Source organism: Rhinopithecus bieti, unplaced genomic scaffold (genome assembly GCF_001698545.2).
Source record: "Rhinopithecus bieti isolate Rb0 unplaced genomic scaffold, ASM169854v2 scaffold_15796, whole genome shotgun sequence".
NCBI classification, from domain to species: domain Eukaryota; kingdom Metazoa; phylum Chordata; class Mammalia; order Primates; family Cercopithecidae; genus Rhinopithecus; species Rhinopithecus bieti.
This window is the reverse complement of record NW_016808858.1, coordinates 1,835,482-1,854,541: the sequence shown is the minus strand read 5'-3', so window position 1 is coordinate 1,854,541 and position 19,060 is coordinate 1,835,482. Positions and strand designations below refer to the sequence as shown.

General features: G+C 35.8%; 1 protein-coding gene across 2 annotated transcripts in view; it reads right to left on the bottom strand.

Annotated features, from left to right (window-relative positions):
* Positions 1 to 10,423: 10,423 nt before the first annotated feature.
* Positions 10,424 to 19,060, bottom strand: part of FOLH1 (folate hydrolase 1) — a 72,172-nt gene continuing 63,535 nt past the window's right edge. Inside the window, exons 16-19 of one of the 2 annotated variants that reach the window (XM_017887655.1) lie at positions 17,796 to 18,060; positions 17,414 to 17,495; positions 12,426 to 12,518; positions 10,424 to 10,734 (exon numbers count right to left, since the gene is read on the bottom strand). In XM_017887655.1, the coding sequence (XP_017743144.1) occupies positions 10,545 to 10,734; positions 12,426 to 12,518; positions 17,414 to 17,495; positions 17,796 to 18,060 (630 nt within the window). In that variant the 3' untranslated portion in view covers positions 10,424 to 10,544. The remainder of the gene's footprint in view (positions 10,735 to 12,425; positions 12,519 to 17,413; positions 17,496 to 17,795; positions 18,061 to 19,060) is intronic. The other variant, XM_017887656.1, reaches the window with a different exon arrangement.

Here is a 19,060-nt window from a genome sequence, read left to right as displayed (position 1 = left end):
CTCAAGGAACCTCCGTTGTCTTATCCTGCCTGCCCCACCACTCAGAACTGATGCGTTGTAGCTGCCCGCACTGTCCAGATCCAGGAAGAGAAGGAGATGGAAGAGGGCTAAAGTCTTCATTACCAGCTGTGCTTTGTTTCCTCTCTGAGAAGGCATCCTTCTTAGATTTACAGCCAGGCTGATGAGTTAGCTTAGTTGGTGCATCAGTATCACCTGAAAAGCTTCTGAGGCCACAGATTGCTGAGGCTTACCCATGGGTGTTCTTCATTCAGTAGGTCTGGGCTGGGGCCAGAGAGTTTGAGTATTAGGCAACTTGCAAGAGGCTGCTGCTTGTCCCTGAACCATACTTTGAGAATCTCTGATTTACCCAATATTCATAAAAGATGATATGTTTAGGTCGTACAAGGATGGACAATTTTTAAAAATCTATCTGGAAAGCACAAAAATAGAAGTCCAGGATGTAAACTTGCCACTGTAGCTTCTTGTGGTTTGTGGTAGGTGAAAAGAATGGTAGGAAATGCATCCCCTTTTGCCCATACAACCACAGCACTGTGGGAAGGCTACAGTGCAGGATTCTTGCTTCTCAGGGTCTAGGAGCTCAAGGAACAAGATATAGACCCAATGTCCGGGGTCCCAGGCAGCCCTAGTTTTCAACAGTTCCCTTCCTTACCCCAAACTTACAACTAGTACGTAATCAGGAAATGGGCCCTTACTACAGGGGTTCACAATGTGTGGCTGTGAATACTTTTAGGGTGCATGAAGAATTGTCCTTCGAAATTTTATTATCACATGAGTATACAGGAGATTTTCCCAGGGGCTACATGACACGTAATATCACAAAAGATTGAATGGAGAAGCAGATATGAGAATCCAGATGACTTCTATTAAGCCAGACATTAAAGGGATTTATAAACATGTAATAAAAGCCACTCTTTTATTTATTTTTATGGTTTTGGGAAGTATACTTACTTTTACAGAAATATTATGTTACCAATTATGGTTTTATAATTGTTATTTTAAATTATTAATAAATAGATATTTATTTTTCTCAGCTTTAATTTCTATTTTATTTTATTTTTTTTATTTTTCATTTTTTTGAGACGGAGTCTTGCTCTGCCGCCCAGGCTGGAGTGCAGTGGCCGGCTCTCAGCTCACTGCAAGCTCCGCCTCCCGGGTTCACGCCATTCTCCTGTCTCAGCCTCCCGAGTAGCTGGGACTACAGGCGCCCGCCTCGTCGCCCGGCTAGTTTGTTGTATTTTTTAGTAGAGACGGGGTTTCACCGTATTAGCCAGGATGGTCTCGATCTCCTGACCTCATGATCCGCCCATCTCGGCCTCCTAAAGTGCTGGGATTACAGGCTTGAGCCACCGCGCCCGGCCTTTAATTTCTAATATGGCATATCTTGACATTAAAAAACTCACATCAACAAGACCTTCTGGAGACTCTCAATTATTTTATCAGCTTAACTGAGGTATAATTTATGTACCATAAAATTTAGTTAATGTATACAGTTTAATGACGTTAATAAATTGCTCTTAAATTCATTTTATGCACGATCACCATATCCACTTTTAAAACACTTTTGATCTTCCAAAAACATCTCTTCTCCCCTTTTATAGTCAATCTCTACTCACATCCCTGTCTTCAAGGCACCACTGCTCTGCTTTTTGTCTGTAAGATTTTGTTTTTGTTGTTGCTATTTTTGTTGTTGCTTTCTAAAGAAGAGTCTCGCTAAGTTGCCCATGCTGGTGTGCAGTGGCACTATCACAGCTCGCTGTAGCCTAAACCTCCTGGGCTCAAGCAGTCTTCCCTCCTCATCTTTCTGTATAGCTTGTACTTCAAGCAAACACCACCACACCCAGCTAGTTTTTAATTTTTTGTAGAGACAGGGTCTCACTCTGTATCCCAAGCTAGTCTCACACTCTTGGGCTCAAGTGATCCTCCTGCCTTGGCCTGCCAAACTGCTGGGATTACAGGTGTGAGGCACCCCACCTGACCTGTCTATAGGGTTTCGACTTTTAATAAATATTACGCATGTAATCATTCAATATACAATCCTTTGTGTCATTTAATATGTTTTAGAGATTCATCATGATTTTGTGTATATATGATTTGTTCTTTTTTTAATTTTTATTTTTTATAATTTCAACTTTTATTTCAGATTCAAGGAGTAAATATGCAGGTTCTTTCCGTGGGTATATTGCATGATGCTGAGATTTGGGGTACGAATGATTCCACCACACAGATAATGATCAATTTATGTATGTCTGAATCAGTGCCTGGAACTTTAAATAAACTCTTACAAATGTCTGTGGATTATATTATTTAAAATGAGCAGCCCTTAAAATCCACTTTTACTAAAACAGTTCATGAAATAGCCCCTTTGATAAAATATTTCTAAATTAACCCTTAAATTTTCTTACCTTTCCTTCTACAACCAACTCTACAGCCTTCAATCATGTCTACTCCATTGGATTGTTTAAGTCACCATCCACTTCAACGTTGTTAGGTACAATACCCTATCTCTAACCTCCTTTTAATCACTCTCTTTTCAATAATACTGTTGGTTACTTATTTCTTCTTGATTTCATTTTATTCTTATAACTTCATATTCTGAAAACAGTCATTTTTATTAGATTCTCAGACAAAATTTACATTCATCTGACTTCCCTCCTACCTCAGAGAACACCCTTTAGCAGACTTTTTGGAAGCCTCCATCTTCTCTGTTTCATATCCAACTATTAGACTGTCCAGGTGCTCAGTTTTGCTACCTTTCCCTCCTTGATTATGCTCAAAATTAGTGTCGTATAGTCTGATGCTTTAATTAATACCTGATAACGTTACCCAAAGTTATACTTCACTGATGTATTCATCTATTCAATATTTACTCACTAAATGTGAGTGCAAGGCATTGTTCTAGATTCTAAACTGTTCAATAAAAATTATAGGGGTCCTTGTTTTGGACTAAACTCCTGTGCTAGGCCCCAACAGAGCAGCCTAAAAACCAGAATGAAGTTTCCCATACTGAAGTTCTACATCATCAAACCAAAACTAAATTTTGGTTGTTGGGTTGATTTCTGAGTGTCCTATTAATATAAATCAGAAGATAGAGACGATGACAAGTAAATTCCCAAACAGGGTAGTTTCAGACAGCATGATATTGAGGTTCTCTCAGGTTTAATGTTTACTAAAAAGATAACCTGAAGTATTCCAATATTAACCAAGCAGTTATTTTTCTATACTCTTTCTCCCTGTCCCTGCCTTACAAGCAACATAACTTTGAAATGACCAGCTTGGTTTCTATTCATTGTTTCTGCTTCTGCTTTCTTCAGCTCTGTATATAAAACCATGCTCTTCTCAGCTCATAAGAACACTTACTCTATTTCATGAAATAAAGTGTTGCCAACTTCTGGAATCACAGATAAAGCCAATTAGTATCTTTAAGTTAATGGTTATCATTTTGGTTTTTTAACAGAACCAAACAAATGTAATACATATTATGGAGTAGTAAACTATTATTTGGGCTCCAGATTCTTATATGCACTGGGATAAGTAATGGGCATTTCAAAATCAGAACCCCAACTTCCCTGACAAAACCTGCTTACCTTTTCTAAATGTCAAAAAACCTAGGAACCATCTGGATTTCTCTTGTACTTTTACTTTCAATTTCAGGAAATTATCTTGCTAAAGGAGCATGTTCTAACCTAATGCAAGGAAGCTAAGAATCTTGATAAAAGGTTAGAGGAACTGCTAACTAGAATAACCGGTTTAGAGAAGGACATAAATGACCTGATGGAGCTGAATACACAGCATGAGAACTTTGTGAAGCATACAGAAGTATCAATAGCTGAATCAATCAAGCATATCAGAGATTGAAGATCAACATAATGAAATAAAATGTGAAGATAAGATTAGAGAAAAAAGAATAAAAGGGAATGAACAAAGCCTCCAATAAATATGGGACTATGTGAAAAGAGCAAACCAATGTTTGATTGGTGTACCTGAAAGTAATGGGGAGAATATAACCAATTTGGAAACACTTCAGGATATTTTCAGTGGAACTTCCCCCAACCCAGGCAAGGACAGGCCAACATTCAATTCAGGAAATACAGAGGATAACCCAAGATATCCCAAGAAGAGCAGACCAAGCAATATCATCAGATTTAAGGTTTGAAATAAAGCGAAAAAATGTTAAGGGCAGCAGAGAGAAAAGGTCGGGTTACCACAAAGGAAGGCCCATAGCTAACGTGATCTCTCTCAGACTCTGCAGCCAGACGAGAGTGCCGAGGAATATCAAATTCTTAAGAAAGATTTTCAACCGAATTTCTATCAGCCAACTAGCTTCATAGTGAAGGGAATAAAATCCTATACAGACAAGCAATGTGAGGGTTTTTGTTGACCAGGTCTGCCTTTTCAAAAGGTTTCTGGAGGAGCAATAGCACTAAATATGGAAAGGAAAACCAGTGTCAGCCACTGCAAAACATGCCAAATTATAAAGACCATCAACAATACAAAGAAACTGCATCAAGTAATGAGCAAAATAACTAGCTAGCATCACAATGACAGGATCAAATTTAGACATAACAATATTAACTTTAAATGTAAATGGTGTAAATACCTCAATTAAAAGACACAGACTGGCAAATTGGATAAAGAGTCAAGACCCATTGGTGTGCTGTATTCAGGAAACCCATCTCAAGTGCAAAGACACACATAGGCTCCAAATAAAGGGATGGAGAAAGATTTACCAAGCAAATGGAAAGCAAAAAATAGCAAGGGTTGCAATCCTAGTCTCTGATAAAACAGAGTTTAAGCTAACAAGATCAAAAAAGACAAAGAAGGGCATTACATAATGGTAAAGGGATCAATGCAACATGAAGAGCTAACTACCCTAAATATATATACACCCAATACAGGAGAACCCAGATTCATAAAGCAAGTTCTTAGAGACCTAAAAAGAGACTTAGACTCCCCCAGAAAAATAATGGAAGACTGTAAAACCCCACTGTCAATATTAGAGAGATCAATGAGACAGAAAATTAACAAGGATATTCAGGACTTGAAATCCGTTCTGGACCAAGTGAACCTAAAAGACATCTACAGAACTCTCCACCCCAAATCAACAGAATATACATTCTTCTCAGTACTACATCACACTTATTCCAAATTGACCACATAATTGAATGTAAAACACTCCTCAGCAAATGCAGAAGAATGAAAGTCATTACAAACTGTGTCTCAGACCATAGTGCAATCAAATTAGAACTCAGAATTAAGAAACTCACTCAAAACTGCACAACTACATGGAAACTGAACAACCTGCTCCTGAATGACTACTGGGTAAATAACAAAATTAAGACAGAAATAAATAAGTTCTTTGAAACCAGTGAGAACAAAGACACAACGTACCAGAATCTCTGGAAACAGCTAAAGCAGTGTTTAGAGGGAAATTTATAGCACTAATTGGCCATATGAGAAAGTGGAAAAGATCCAAAATTGATCTACACCCTAACATCACAATTAAAAGACCTAGAGAAGCAAGAGCAAACAAATTCAAAAGCGAGCAGAAGACAAGAAATAAGATCAGAGCAGAACTAAAAGAGATCGAGACATGAAAAACCCTTCAAAAAAATCAATGAATCCAAGAGCTGTTTTTTGAAAAGACTAACAAAGTAGATAGACTGCTAGCCAGACTAATAAAGAGGAAAAGAGAGAAGAATCAAATAGACATGATAAAAAATGATAAAGGGGATATCACCACTGATCCCACAGAAATACAAACTACCATCAGAGAATACTGTAAACACCTCCACGCAAATAAACTAGAAAATCTAGAAGAAATTGATAAATTCCTGGACACATACAACCCCCCAAGACTAAATCAGGAAGAAGTGGAATCCCTGAATAGACCCATAAAAAGTTCTGAAATTGAGGCAGTAATTAATAGCCTACCAACCAAAAAAAAAAAGCCCAGGACCAGATAGATTCACATCTGAATTCTACCAGAGGTACGAAGAGGAGTTGTTACCATTCCTTCTAAAACGATTCCAAACAATAGAAAAAGAGGGACTCCTCCCTAACTCATTTTATGAGACCAACATCATCCTGATACCAAAACCTGGTAGATACACACACACACACACACACACAAAGAAAATTTCAGGCCAAACATGAACATGAACATCAATGCGAAAATCCTCAATAAAATACTGGCAAACCAAATCCAGCAGCACACTAAAAGGCATATCCACCATGATCAAGTTGGTTTCATCCCTGGGATCCAAATCTGGTTCAATACACGCAAATCAATAAACATAATATATCACATGCACAGAACCAATGACAAAAATTACATGACTATCTCAATAGATGCAGAAAAGGCTTTTGATAAAATTCAACACTTCTTCATGCTAAAAACACCCAATAAACTAGGTATTGATGGAAGGTATCTCAAAATAATAAGAGCTATTTATGACAAACCCACAGACAATATCTTATTGAATGGGCAAAACTCGAAGCATTCCCTTTGAAAACCAGCACAAGGATGCCCTCTCTCATTCCTCCAATTCATCATAGTATTGGAAATTCTGGCCAGGGCAATCAGACAAAAGAAAGAAATAAAGGACATTCAAATAGGAAGACAGGAAGTAAAATTGTCCCTATTTGCAGATGAAGTGATTATATAGTTAGAAAACCCCAACGTCTCAGCCCAAAATCTCCTTAAGCTGATAAGCAACTTCAGCAAAGTCTCAGGATACAAAATCAATGTGCAAAAATCACTGACATTCCTATAAACCAATAATAGACAAACAGAGAGCCAAATCATGAGTAAACTCCCATTCACAATTGCTACAAAGAGAAAAAAATACCTGGGAATGCAACTTACAAGGGATGTGAAGGACCTCTTCAAGGAAAACTACAAACCGCTGCTCAAGGAAATAAGAGAGGACACAAACAAATGAAAAAACATCCCATGCTCATGGATGGGAAAACTCAATATTGTGAAAATGGTCATACTGCCCAAAGTAATGTATAGATTCAATGCTATCGCCATCAAGCTACCATTGACTTTCTTAGTAACAGAAAGCTTTAATAATTTGCCCATAGCCATACTGTAAGTAAGTGGGAGAACTAGGGTTGGACCCCAAGCAGTCTGTCTCTAAAAACTCTGTTCCTGGTCAGGCGAGGTGACTCCCAACTGTAATCCCAGCACTTTGGGAGGTGGACGCAGTTGATCACCTGAGGTCAGGAGTTCGAGATCAGCCTGGCCAACCTAGTGAAACCCCATCTCTATTAAAAATACAAAAAAATTATCTGGGCATGGCTGCGGGTGCCTGTAATTCCAATTACTCAGGAGGCTGAGAGAGGAGAATCACTTGAACCCAGGAGGCAGAGGTTGCAGTGAGCCTAGATTGCGCCAGTGCACTCCAGCCTGGGTGACAGAGAGACCCTGTCTCAAAACAAAAACAAAAACAAAACAATTGTGTTCCTGTCATTGCAATACCTCTTATGAATGACAGTGACATTAAATATGTTGCCAAAGTATGTTCCTAAGCCACCGAATTACATATAATAATTTGGGGGGATGCTTATTGCATGCTTGCAGAATCGATTGAAAGTTGACAAAGCTTTCAAGTATTATGTAGGTTTTGGTCCATTTTTTAGAATAGTTTTATTCACCTTATCCTACATCTACAATATTGTCCAACTCTCTAACAATGACATGACAAAAAGCCTGTTAGCATGCTCAGCCAAACCCTGTAACAAAGGCATTGTGGAAATCCTAGTATGCAGTGCAGCTTTTATTTTCAAAGCACAGAATGTCTCAGAAAGTCTCACATGCACGCTACTCTGATTACTCACAAAATGAGTGCCATCTATGGACTCTCCATACTGATAGAGATTGAAGCCAAAATAAAAAACAAGACTCAGTCTCTGAGGAGCTTATGGTCTAGTAAGGAATATAAGGGAAGGGGCAGTCATTCTGGAAGTATTCCTAGAAGAGATGACATGTAAGCTGAGACCTGAAGGATGAGGGTAGTCTTATCTTTTCTGGGGATAAAGTCTACATGGCAACTGTTGTCATAAGAAAATATTTTGGGACCTGGCATGGTGACTCCTGCCTGTAATCCCACCACTTTGGGAGGCCAAGGAGGGTTGATACTTTGAGCTGGGGAGTTCTTGACCAGCCTGGGATACTTGGTAAAACCCCATCTCTACAAAAAAATACAAAAATTAGCCAGGCATGGTGGTGTACACCTGTAATCTCAGCTACTTGGGAGTCTGAGGCTGAAGGATCGCCTGAGCCGAGGAAGCAGAGGTTACACTGAGCTGGGATTGTACCATTGACTCCAGCCTGGGTGACAGAGTGAGACCCTGTATTTTAAAAAAAAAAAAAAAAAAAAGAAAGTTCTTATATTTTGCTGGGTTGATGCCCTTCTAATCCATCTAGGCCAGAATGCTTTCTGAAATGCAAATATGCCCATATCCCTATCCTGCTTAACCTTATTATGGGCTTTTGATAAACTACAGGAAAGTAGTTACACTCCTCTGGATGTCTTCTAAGCCTTGTGTTGTTTTGGTGCTCAATATATGGATTGTTCTTCCCACAAATCCCTTGGATTCTGATAACACTGAGTTCTTTGTATTTCTTTAACATGACACAATCTTCCATACTTGTTTTTTATCTTGAATAACATGATTACTTTGCCAGTGGGAATATAAATAAATAAAATCACTTTGAAACAGCTTGGCATTGTAAAATTGAAGATGCACAAACTTTACAACACAGACATTCAACCTATAGGTAGATACTGTCAGGAAAGAGATTCTCTTGAATATTTGCGTTAGGATACATGTTCACAGAAGCAAAACATATAAAACATTCCAAATATATACCAGCAGAAAATGAATAAATATATTTTATTATTCACCAGTTATCCAAATTTGGGTTATCCACTCCAAACTCACTCTTGATTGTCTTCATAAATAGATCTGGGCCCATTAAATGGTTGTTCTTTGTCACGTGTTATGATGTTAAACTTCGTGAGTAGAAGGCATTGGAGAGATGTTCCAAGAAGGTGCTTTCCAATCTGCTTTCTGTGTGCACCCTTGGCAAACTCTGGCAATGTAAATGACATCTCCAGCATCTGACACGGAGGGCATACAGGCCGACACCAGTGCCCAGATTCTGTGGCTGCTGCTCTGGCACCCACTTCCTGAAGTTCATGGTGGCCAGGAGAACCCAGTGGCCAAGAGCTTCTCCTGAAACTGTCCTTTGCCAAATTTGTAGTAAAGCCCCTCTGGCTTGACATTTCTTCATAAACAGCTTCACACAGTGGCCCAGAAGACAAGTTTCTGGGGAGTTCTGAAGTATCAATTTGAAGCAGGTTCAAGGGCAACACCATAGCAACTTCTTAACATTGAGCGAGGCCACAGTGTGAGGGCACTCTTCGTTGGCTGCTCCAAATTCACCATGGAGATAAGAGCAATTCCTTATATCTGCTCATCACATATTCTTGAAACGTCTCTTTACATATTACTAGGCAATATTTCATTGCTCCAATGCTGTAACAGTTAATAATTCTTTACATTAACTTTCCCTATTCACATTACTGTATGTTTTCTCTGTCTTGATGGACCCTGGATCTTACTCTCATGTGAATGAATGTTCTATATCAGCAAAATAAGGCAAACTATAGCCACAGTGATAATATATTTGAACCCTTAAAAGCCAATGAAAAAAATCAAGTACCTGAGAAATACACATGGTATGACTGTCTTTATAAAAAGTTCAAAAATGCATAATGCCAAAACATGTAAAGAATACAGCCATGTGTGGTACAATTATAAATAATGGAGGAAAGATAAATAAACATAAAATTCAAGAAAATGGAAAGGCATAACTGTCATTAGTACATGGGGCATCCAAAGATATTGGAAATGTTATTTTCTTCATATGGCTATTAGGTTCACAAATGTTCATTTAATTACTATACATATATGTTATACTATTTAAAAAATAATTATTTCTTATACTATAGAGTGATTACATTTACTAAAAGTGTAATTTGATCCATTTCCCAACTAGTGTGCTGAGATAGTGATCTTCTCAGCCTTGGGTGACCAGGCAGGCCATGAGGCCTCTGGCTTGGAATAGTCTTGTGCATATTCCCCAGTGTGCTCTATGACATACTGATGTTTTCTTATGTGTGAAATGACATGAATAGATTAGACTTGATTACCTGATAATGCCAGATGCGAGTTTTACTGTATTATGCCATTATCCTTAGATTTAATACTGAGTTAAATTTTTCCACTTCAGAATAACCTCTTATAATTATGAAATTCAATTTTAATTTTAATCCATAGGGACAAGACAAAAGAAACAATATAAACACACATATATAAACACCCACATAACTATATATAATATTCAACTTTATTTCAAATATACCAATTTTAAAATTTATCAATATACCCATTATGATTCTTTCTGAATGACATACCACACAAATTCAATATGGATTCTCTAAAGAATCCTCTTAGGCCACTTCACTCAAAGTCTCTGCAGCTGCTTGCACTGTGAAGGCTGCAATAGAAATCTGTCTCTTCACTTCTCCCCAGGCCTGGGAAGGGTCCACTTTGCTTTCGATATCAAACAGAGCATCATAAATTCCTGGGAATGACTCCCCTGCATACTTGTTGTGGCTGCTTGGAGCATAGATGACATGCCTGTTGATAAAATCATTTGCTGTTTATTAGGTACCTAAATGACATACAAGAGAAACACAGGAGCACTCTGCAATTCCTGGATTGCATATTTCTATAACAATTTGAACAAGCCACTTGTCAACTGAACTTCCAAGTTCAATCATCTCTGAAGACTATTGTGTGAAATCTATAGTAATTAATTATATTTTTATTTCAAACAAATAACTTAAAGTGGTTCAGTGCTACAAAAGTAAAAATGATGATAGTAACCACAGCAATCATGTTTGGTATTGGTATTTAATGTTTACTTACAATTTTTCTAATGATTAGAAATAAACTCTATACAGTTGATATTAGTATTTCACAGAGGAGGAAACTGAGGTCTGAGAGATCAAGTAACTAAATGATTTGTCTCAAAACACATGACAAGTGCTGATTTTTTAATATATCATGCTACCTCCTACATTATAGCACAATTGTGATCATTATAGCCTTGTTTGTTATCAGCCAACCCTATATTGTGTTTGTCATTTTTAAAAAATCCACACTATCATGTTAGAATACTTAATATAGAGTTTGAAGAATCATCAAAAACAATTTTGTAATGTTCCACATGACCAAGGCAGAAAATGTTTTATAGAATGGGCTAAGACATTTCATGTAATAGCCCATAGAAGAGAAGGACAAACTCCAAAGTAAAGAGGTAGATAAGGCCAGAAGCAGTAGCTCATGCCTGTAATCCCATGTATTAGGGAGGCCGAGGTGGGAGGATTGCTTGAGGCCAGGAGTTCTAGACAAGTCTGGGCAACATAGGGACACCCTGTCTCTACAAACCAAAGTACACATATTAGCTGGACATGGTGGCATGTGTCTGTTGTCCTAGCTTCCTGGGAGGCTGCTGTGGGAAGATTGCTTGAGCCCAAAAGTCTGAGGCTGCAGTGAGCTACAACTGCACAGCTGAACTCTAGCCTGGGAGACAGAGTGAGACCCTGTCTCTTAGGAAAAAAAAAAGGCGTGGGGGATGGATAAAAATATACTGCCATTGGCGATCCAGTCAACCTGTTTGAAGATGCTCTTACTACCAAGCCAGAACCTTTGATAATCCCTAGAAAGAAAGTTAGGGCCATTTCTGGCTGTCCAATGATCTATTTCATTCTGCAATATTTAGAAAATCAACCTGGGGACAGTCAATGTTTGGCAGGAAAAAATTCAACTGTCAGGATTTAGGAGGAAATAAAATCTATAAATATCAACATTAGAGAAAAAAATCTATAAATATCAACATTAGAGAAAAGAATAAATAAATATAAACTTATTGTATATATTATATAGAGAGAGGAGCTAAAATTTCCTATATATTATATAGGAAAGGAGCTAAAATTATGCACACAAGAATATAACCATGATTTTATATTTTTCTGATAAAATTGGGGAGATTTTTATTTCCTGCTGTGGCTTTCTGGATCTTCTATATTTTCTAAAATAAACATATGTTCTGTTATAATCAGAACAAAGATACTCAAAATAAAGATATGCAAAAATCATATTACATTATATGAAGAAATAATACCACTATAACTTCCTACACATATTTTGAAATTTTCCATTTGCTTGCAAGAAATCAACTACAGTATCTTTCCACAATGAAAAAAATAAAAATAATTACAAGAAACAGTGATATTATAGAAAGGAGTCATATTTTCTTTTCTTACCTATAAAAAGGTCTGTCTGGTAACCCTAACGGATCAATAAATGCTCTTTCCAGAAACATGAGTTGATCATTCATCATTCTTAATAATATTGGGCTGAGAAAGAAAATGAATATAATTATAACTTCATGAAAATATATTTCTATGCAGAAAATAAAAATTTCAGAACAAAACTGAATTTAGTTATCTCCAGGAATTGCTTCTAGGCCCACCCCCTACACCAAAATTTGTGCATACTAAAGTCCTGCAAGGAAGACACATGTATATGAAAAGTTGGCCCTCCTCCTCTGTGGAATTAACAGGGTGAGAATGAACAAACTATAAAAGAAATTAAATTGATCTCTTGGTATAATGATCCAGATTTAAGTCTAAAAGTTACTTAAAATTGTATCATTTCAAGTGATTTTCAGAATGGTTTAAGTACAGCATTCTTGGAGTGTGATATGACTTTCTGGATTAACTTGTTCTGCCTCAATGAGGAAATGTAGCTGTGTATGTGGAATCTGAAGCCACATCTGATCTCCCTTGGGTTAGCTGCCCCCAGTATAACTCTTATCACATGCTTAATCCCTCTTTGACATCTTAGTCTTCATATTGTTAAAACAATGAGATAGGCAATTATATAAAATAGAAAATGTTTACGGAACACATGGCTAGTAGTTTAAACGGAATGTAACAGTTGTTTTTTAAGTTTCTATAATTCTCTTACTTTATATTTTTCATTAGTTTCTCATTAGCTACATCTGAGTTTCTCAGATTCAAGCCTGCAGAGTGAGCATCATTCGGTGATAAAAGTTCTAATATATCAAAGCTAAAAGAAAGATGATTGTTGAGATTTTTTTTCCATATAAATGAATTTACTTACCTAAAATACTTTTGTTCTAGATTCATGTCCATCCTACTTTTAGATATCTAACAAAATCATTTTCTGTATGCAATGCTAATATTTTCAAATGTAAGTTTGAAAATAAAAGATTTAATTTGGCAAAATAAAAGTTTTCCATATTTAAAATAACAAGAATAGTCGGTCCCCCATATATGTGGGTTTTAGTCCATCAATACTGTATTTTATTTTGTCTTCTTAAGAGATGGAGTCTTGTTCTGTTGCCCAGGCTGGTGTGCAGTGGCTTGATCATAGCTCACTATAGTCTCAAACTCCTGGGCTCAAGCAATCCCCCTGCCTCAGCTTCCTGAGTACCTGGGATTACAGTGAATAATACTGAATTTTCCATCTGCATTTGCTTGCTAATGAAATCTATGGATAGAGAGGGCTCACTATATTAATGGAAAAAAGAATTCATGTATAAGTGGACCTGTGCAGTTCAAATCACTGTTGTTCAAATGTCAATTGCAAATTTTAACATTCTGTAATATGCAAATTAAGAACAATACAATACATGGCTATCACATTTTTAAAATCCTATAAAATACTGCTGAGGCTTATAAAAGCACAGAAACAGCTGTATGTGACAATGGAAAAAATAATAGTGATTTTTATTTACATTGGCATAATAAGGCAAGATTTTCTTCACCTTAGGTATCCTAGTAATCTACTCACTGAAGTAATATCAATATTAAAATAAGATGACCTGCTAATGTTTAGTAAGATGCCTGGCAAATTAGAATTATTTGCCAAGTGATAACTAACAATATTCCTTTCATTTTTAAAGCTAAACCTATTATGAACACAAGAGATGATGATTACTTCAGCCTTTTAACAATATTTAGATACCTCCTATGTATCAAACACTCCCTGCTTTTACAGAACTTACATTCCAAAAGGAGTGTTGAGGTTGTTTTGTAGTAAGAATGATTCAATATAATTGAAAGCTTATCAGCAAGCCCTGAATACTTCAACAATGAGTTACTGAATTTAATATACCAATTCTTTCATAATTTAATTAACTAATGAGAAAAAATCATTACAATAAGAAAGCATAAATCATCTTATTCATTAATTTCCCTCTTGCTTTTTATAATTTTGTTTTACTAACAGTTAGCATTTAGTGATCATTTCCTATGTGCCAATTACTGTTCTGAATGTTTATACAAAATGTGATTTTTAATTTTCAGAGCGATTCTGCAAAGTGGGCAGGGTAATAGCCCCATTTTGTAGATGAGATAACAAAGGATCATGAGTTAAATAACTTGCCTAAATTCACACTAGCAAGTTTTAGAGTGAAATAGGAGGTCGGTATTGTTCTTTCAACTGCACCTTGCTGACAAAAGGAAAACAGGAACAACTTAAATCCCCATAATTTGGATTTGAGCTATTTTTAATATTTATGTATTTAGCATCATGAATTCAGATTCTGTGATAGTATAAAGGTAAATTAAACACAGAATACCTGTTAGCAGCTCCCATAAACAGTTGAGACAATCGAATGAAGGATAATTTCAATAAGATGCTATGGGTTTCAGAATCAAATTCACAAAGCATTGCTACAAGTACAAAAACTCATGTGGCTACACACATGTAAATGCATGCACGCACGCGCGCGCACGCACACACACACACACACACACACTTCTCTTTCTCTGTATCCTCTGTCAACATCTTGTATTCTTTGATGGGCCAAGAAGTAATACAAGAAAAGCAGGATGAAGACATGTCTCTTCCTTAGATTTCAAAGTTTTGGTTGAGAAATTCAACATTCAGTTTAATTTACTTAGTTAGAATTTACTATTATTATGTGCAATGCACTGTGCAGGTGTTTGAGAATTTGTAAATACATAGGGAACAGAGTGGATCTTTACTATCATTTAGAGAAAATAAAACAACTGTAGAAATAATAAAGGAAGGGGAAGCTGAGTGTGCTAAACAACAAGTGTCCTAAACAAACCAGAATTCAAACCATAAGGCATTTTGTCAGTGGGAGAAAACATTTTTTCTTTTAAATACAAAAAGAAAAACAGTTTTATAGAATACATGGTGTTTGGGATCTCCTTAAAACGTATTTCTCATTGTTGACTTTTTTACCCACATACAAAATTATAAAGAATTGGAAAGAATAGGAAAACAATTCTTCCAATATTCCCTGAGGATAACATAATTATCAAAATAATTCCTTAAATTCCCTTTAAGTTTTCCTATATTTGTTAAGTAAAATTAATCAAACTATATTTACAATTTTATAAACTTTCTGCTTACTTCATATTTTATTCTAAGTATCTTCTATTATATTGTATTTCTAATAATCCATTTTAAGGATTATAAAATGTTCGCACTGGTGAATATCAAATTTTTTAGTAATTTATCTTCTCTTAGGCATTAGGTTACTTTGAATTACTGGCTATTATAATTTTATACTTCAAATCTTTCTCCGGGCAGTCTTTCTTTTCCAAAACAGAGACTTTTTCCTAAGAAATAATTCAAGAAATGGAAAACCTATGTCAAAGCACAGGACTCTGTGACAGTTCTTGAACACGTTAGCAATATGTATCTATCTTTTTCAAAAAAGCTAAAATAATTCATAATGCTATCAGAAAAGCATGGAGACCATATGCTTCAGTGTACCAGCTACAGCAGTGGGCACAACCAAGGTTTAAATTGGTATTAATGTGTTATAAAAATAACGTCACGTTACTTTCATTTGTATTTCTAATTATGCATTAGTGAACTGCAATATTTTGCTATGTTTCTTTACAGGTGTTTCTTCGACAACATTTTTATAATTATTTGTCTTGTTTCTTACCGATATTTTCAGTTTGTTCTTTTGGACTATTTAAATTAATTTTCAAAAAATATTTTATAATGTATATATTACTCTCCATTTTGCTAGAAAATAAGTTTTCAACTTTCTTAACTTTTCTTTTGAATATTAATTTTCATATTCTGAACCATTTTAATGATCTCAAATATGATTGCATCATTTCCCCACTGCTTCTAAACTTGGCATCTGTCTTTCAAGAAATTTCCATTTTTACTAAAAAATTCTTTACAGCTGTTGTTTATGTGAGCATACAATGTGACGTGCGATTCTGAGTTTAATTTTATAGCAGGTACTAACATAGTTTATACAATGTTATGATTGACTAATCTTTCCCAATTGATTTTTGCTGTATCGTTTATTACTAATACTTCCTTAGATATCACTGAGCCTATTTCTACATCATCTACTCTGATCTTTTTATGTATCCTTACATCAGCTCCTAGGGATTTGATATTTACATCACGATACTATATTTAATACACATATCTGTGCCCTCAAAATTCTACTTTAAAAAAATTACCTTAGTATTCTCACCAAGTATTTTTCCTGACATCTTAAAATTTTGTTCAAATTGTGTTGTACTTGTGTAATCTTACACAGAATTAATCCTAAATGTTTAACATTTCCAAAATTAATGACTTCACAATATTTGCTATTCTGGATAAATAGAATTTTGCCAGATGGAAGTGGAAATAAGGAGCTCTATGTGGAGGTAATGAAATAAAAAAAAGAGGCAGAAAGAAATCACGCTTTGAAAATTAAATAGTCTGGCTGAGTTATGATGTACAGATACTGAAAAAACAAGAAATAAAACGAAACAGCTGGGGTCGCACAGTGAAGGCCCTTCATTGTTAAGCAGAGTATGTTGTAACTGATCAAATGGCAGGAGGGAAGGACTGACATTTCTCAGCAGCACAATTGCCACTCCAAATGTCGAAAGTAGGTCTTTTGAGATAGGGCAGCCCTGCATAGGATGTGCTAGAGTGGAAAGACAGAAAGCAGCAGGAAATGGCACTTGTCTACCTATGTAACAAGCTGCACGTTCTGTACATGTATCCCAGAACTTAAAGTAAAACAAATTTAAGAAACAGAACTTAAAGTAAAACAAATTTAAAAAACAGAAAACAGGCCGGGTGCGGTGGCTCAAGCCTGTAATCCCAGCACGTTGGGNAATTCCCAAAGCCAGTTCAGCAACAGCGATGTTAGTTTCCTTTTAAATATATATGTGTGTGTGTAGATATAGACACAGATATAGATAGATATAGATACAGAACGTACTTGCTTTTGTCAAAGTCCTGGAGTCTCTCACTGAATTTGGAAGCAATTTCTGTAAAATTCTTTACTGCAGAAAAAAGTGAATCTGAAATAGAAATCGGGATCATCAAATGCTTAAAGAACGTAATTTCTAATGGCATTGTTCTATAGTTCAAGAAAAGGAACAATATAGAAGCCATCATCTTTTGTGTTTTACAGGATATTTATATTTTTATATTATAAGATGTGAGCATCCATAAAATGAAAAACACATTTATAGACATAAACAGAATATTGGATCACTTGAAATAGCAATCAATAATAAATGACCTAAGATAGCCCATTATGTTTTGGAGATTAATAGAACCATACAGATGAGGAATTTGAAAAAGGAATGGTAACATACCAAATGATACACTGTATGTCTTCATTTCCTGTGGATGTTTCATAGAAATATTGTAAATTTTGTCAGCATACTTTCTTAAAACCACAGCATAATCTCGACAATCAAAAGGGAGCACTATGGAATTGGCTAGTTCAAACACCATTCCTCCTCGAACCTGGGCCACAGTGAGGTGATATTTAAACATTGGATCATAAAACTTTTCCACCAACTCATATGTTTCGTAGACGCTGTGATACAGTGGATAGCTGCTGAATTTGTTTGTTTCCTACAGAAAAAATAACAAAACATATCTCTTATAGGATAGCGTACAATAAAATGATTAGCACCATATTTACTATTAGTATTAGTAAGATTGGTCAGTGATGGATCAAGGAAAGTACTTAAGCATCTCAATAAGCTACTTACTAAACAGCTAATATTATGATAAGTAAACACACTCCAGGCTTGTACCAATTAAAATACGTGTATATGATATAACAAATACTATTTAAAAAATATTTCAAAGGGACCAAACGGGCTTGCCTCTAAGAATGCAGAAGATTGCATTCTTAGAATCTGAAAAAACAAGACAAGACAATCTTGCATTTGGGTAAAAATAAGAGAAATTGTTAAAGGCAAGTAAATAAGTATTACACAATGTTATATAGGAGAAGACACTAAATTGTTTAATCAGTAAAATTCCATGGATAAATGATTGTCTGACAAACAGTGTGCTGAAGGCTAGAGAGTCTAAGTGGTGAGGAGTGCAGTAGTGGATCTAAAGTCTCACTAAGGAGAGAGAAGGGAGGCCCAGACAGGTGTCAGGAAAACCAAAAGTATAGGTAGAAGGAACAACTTTTCAAATTGTGAATTGCTGGTTTATCACTTTCGACCATTAAGATGCTTATTTTTTATTATTAATGTAAAAGAACATTTTATGTACTGATGTGTTGAAGAGACTGGGATTCTGGAATTACCCTGCCAGGGTTTGAATCTAGGCTTCAGGACTTACTACCAAAAACTTTAGGTGGTCATCTGACTTTTCTTTGTTGTAATGTTTTTCATAGTAAAATGTAGACAATATTAACATTTATCCTCACTATCAGCTCCCATATAACTCTGCCTAACTTCCTACCTCACAGACAGGAGATTGAAGATTTTCCATCTGGGAAGAATAGCCTGTGAGGAAAGACTTACAGAAACTTAATGTCAACTCTAAATCGCCAAATGTCTTTTCTGTATTTAGAATTGAGCTAAATCTCTTATTATTGCAATATTCTTATTGG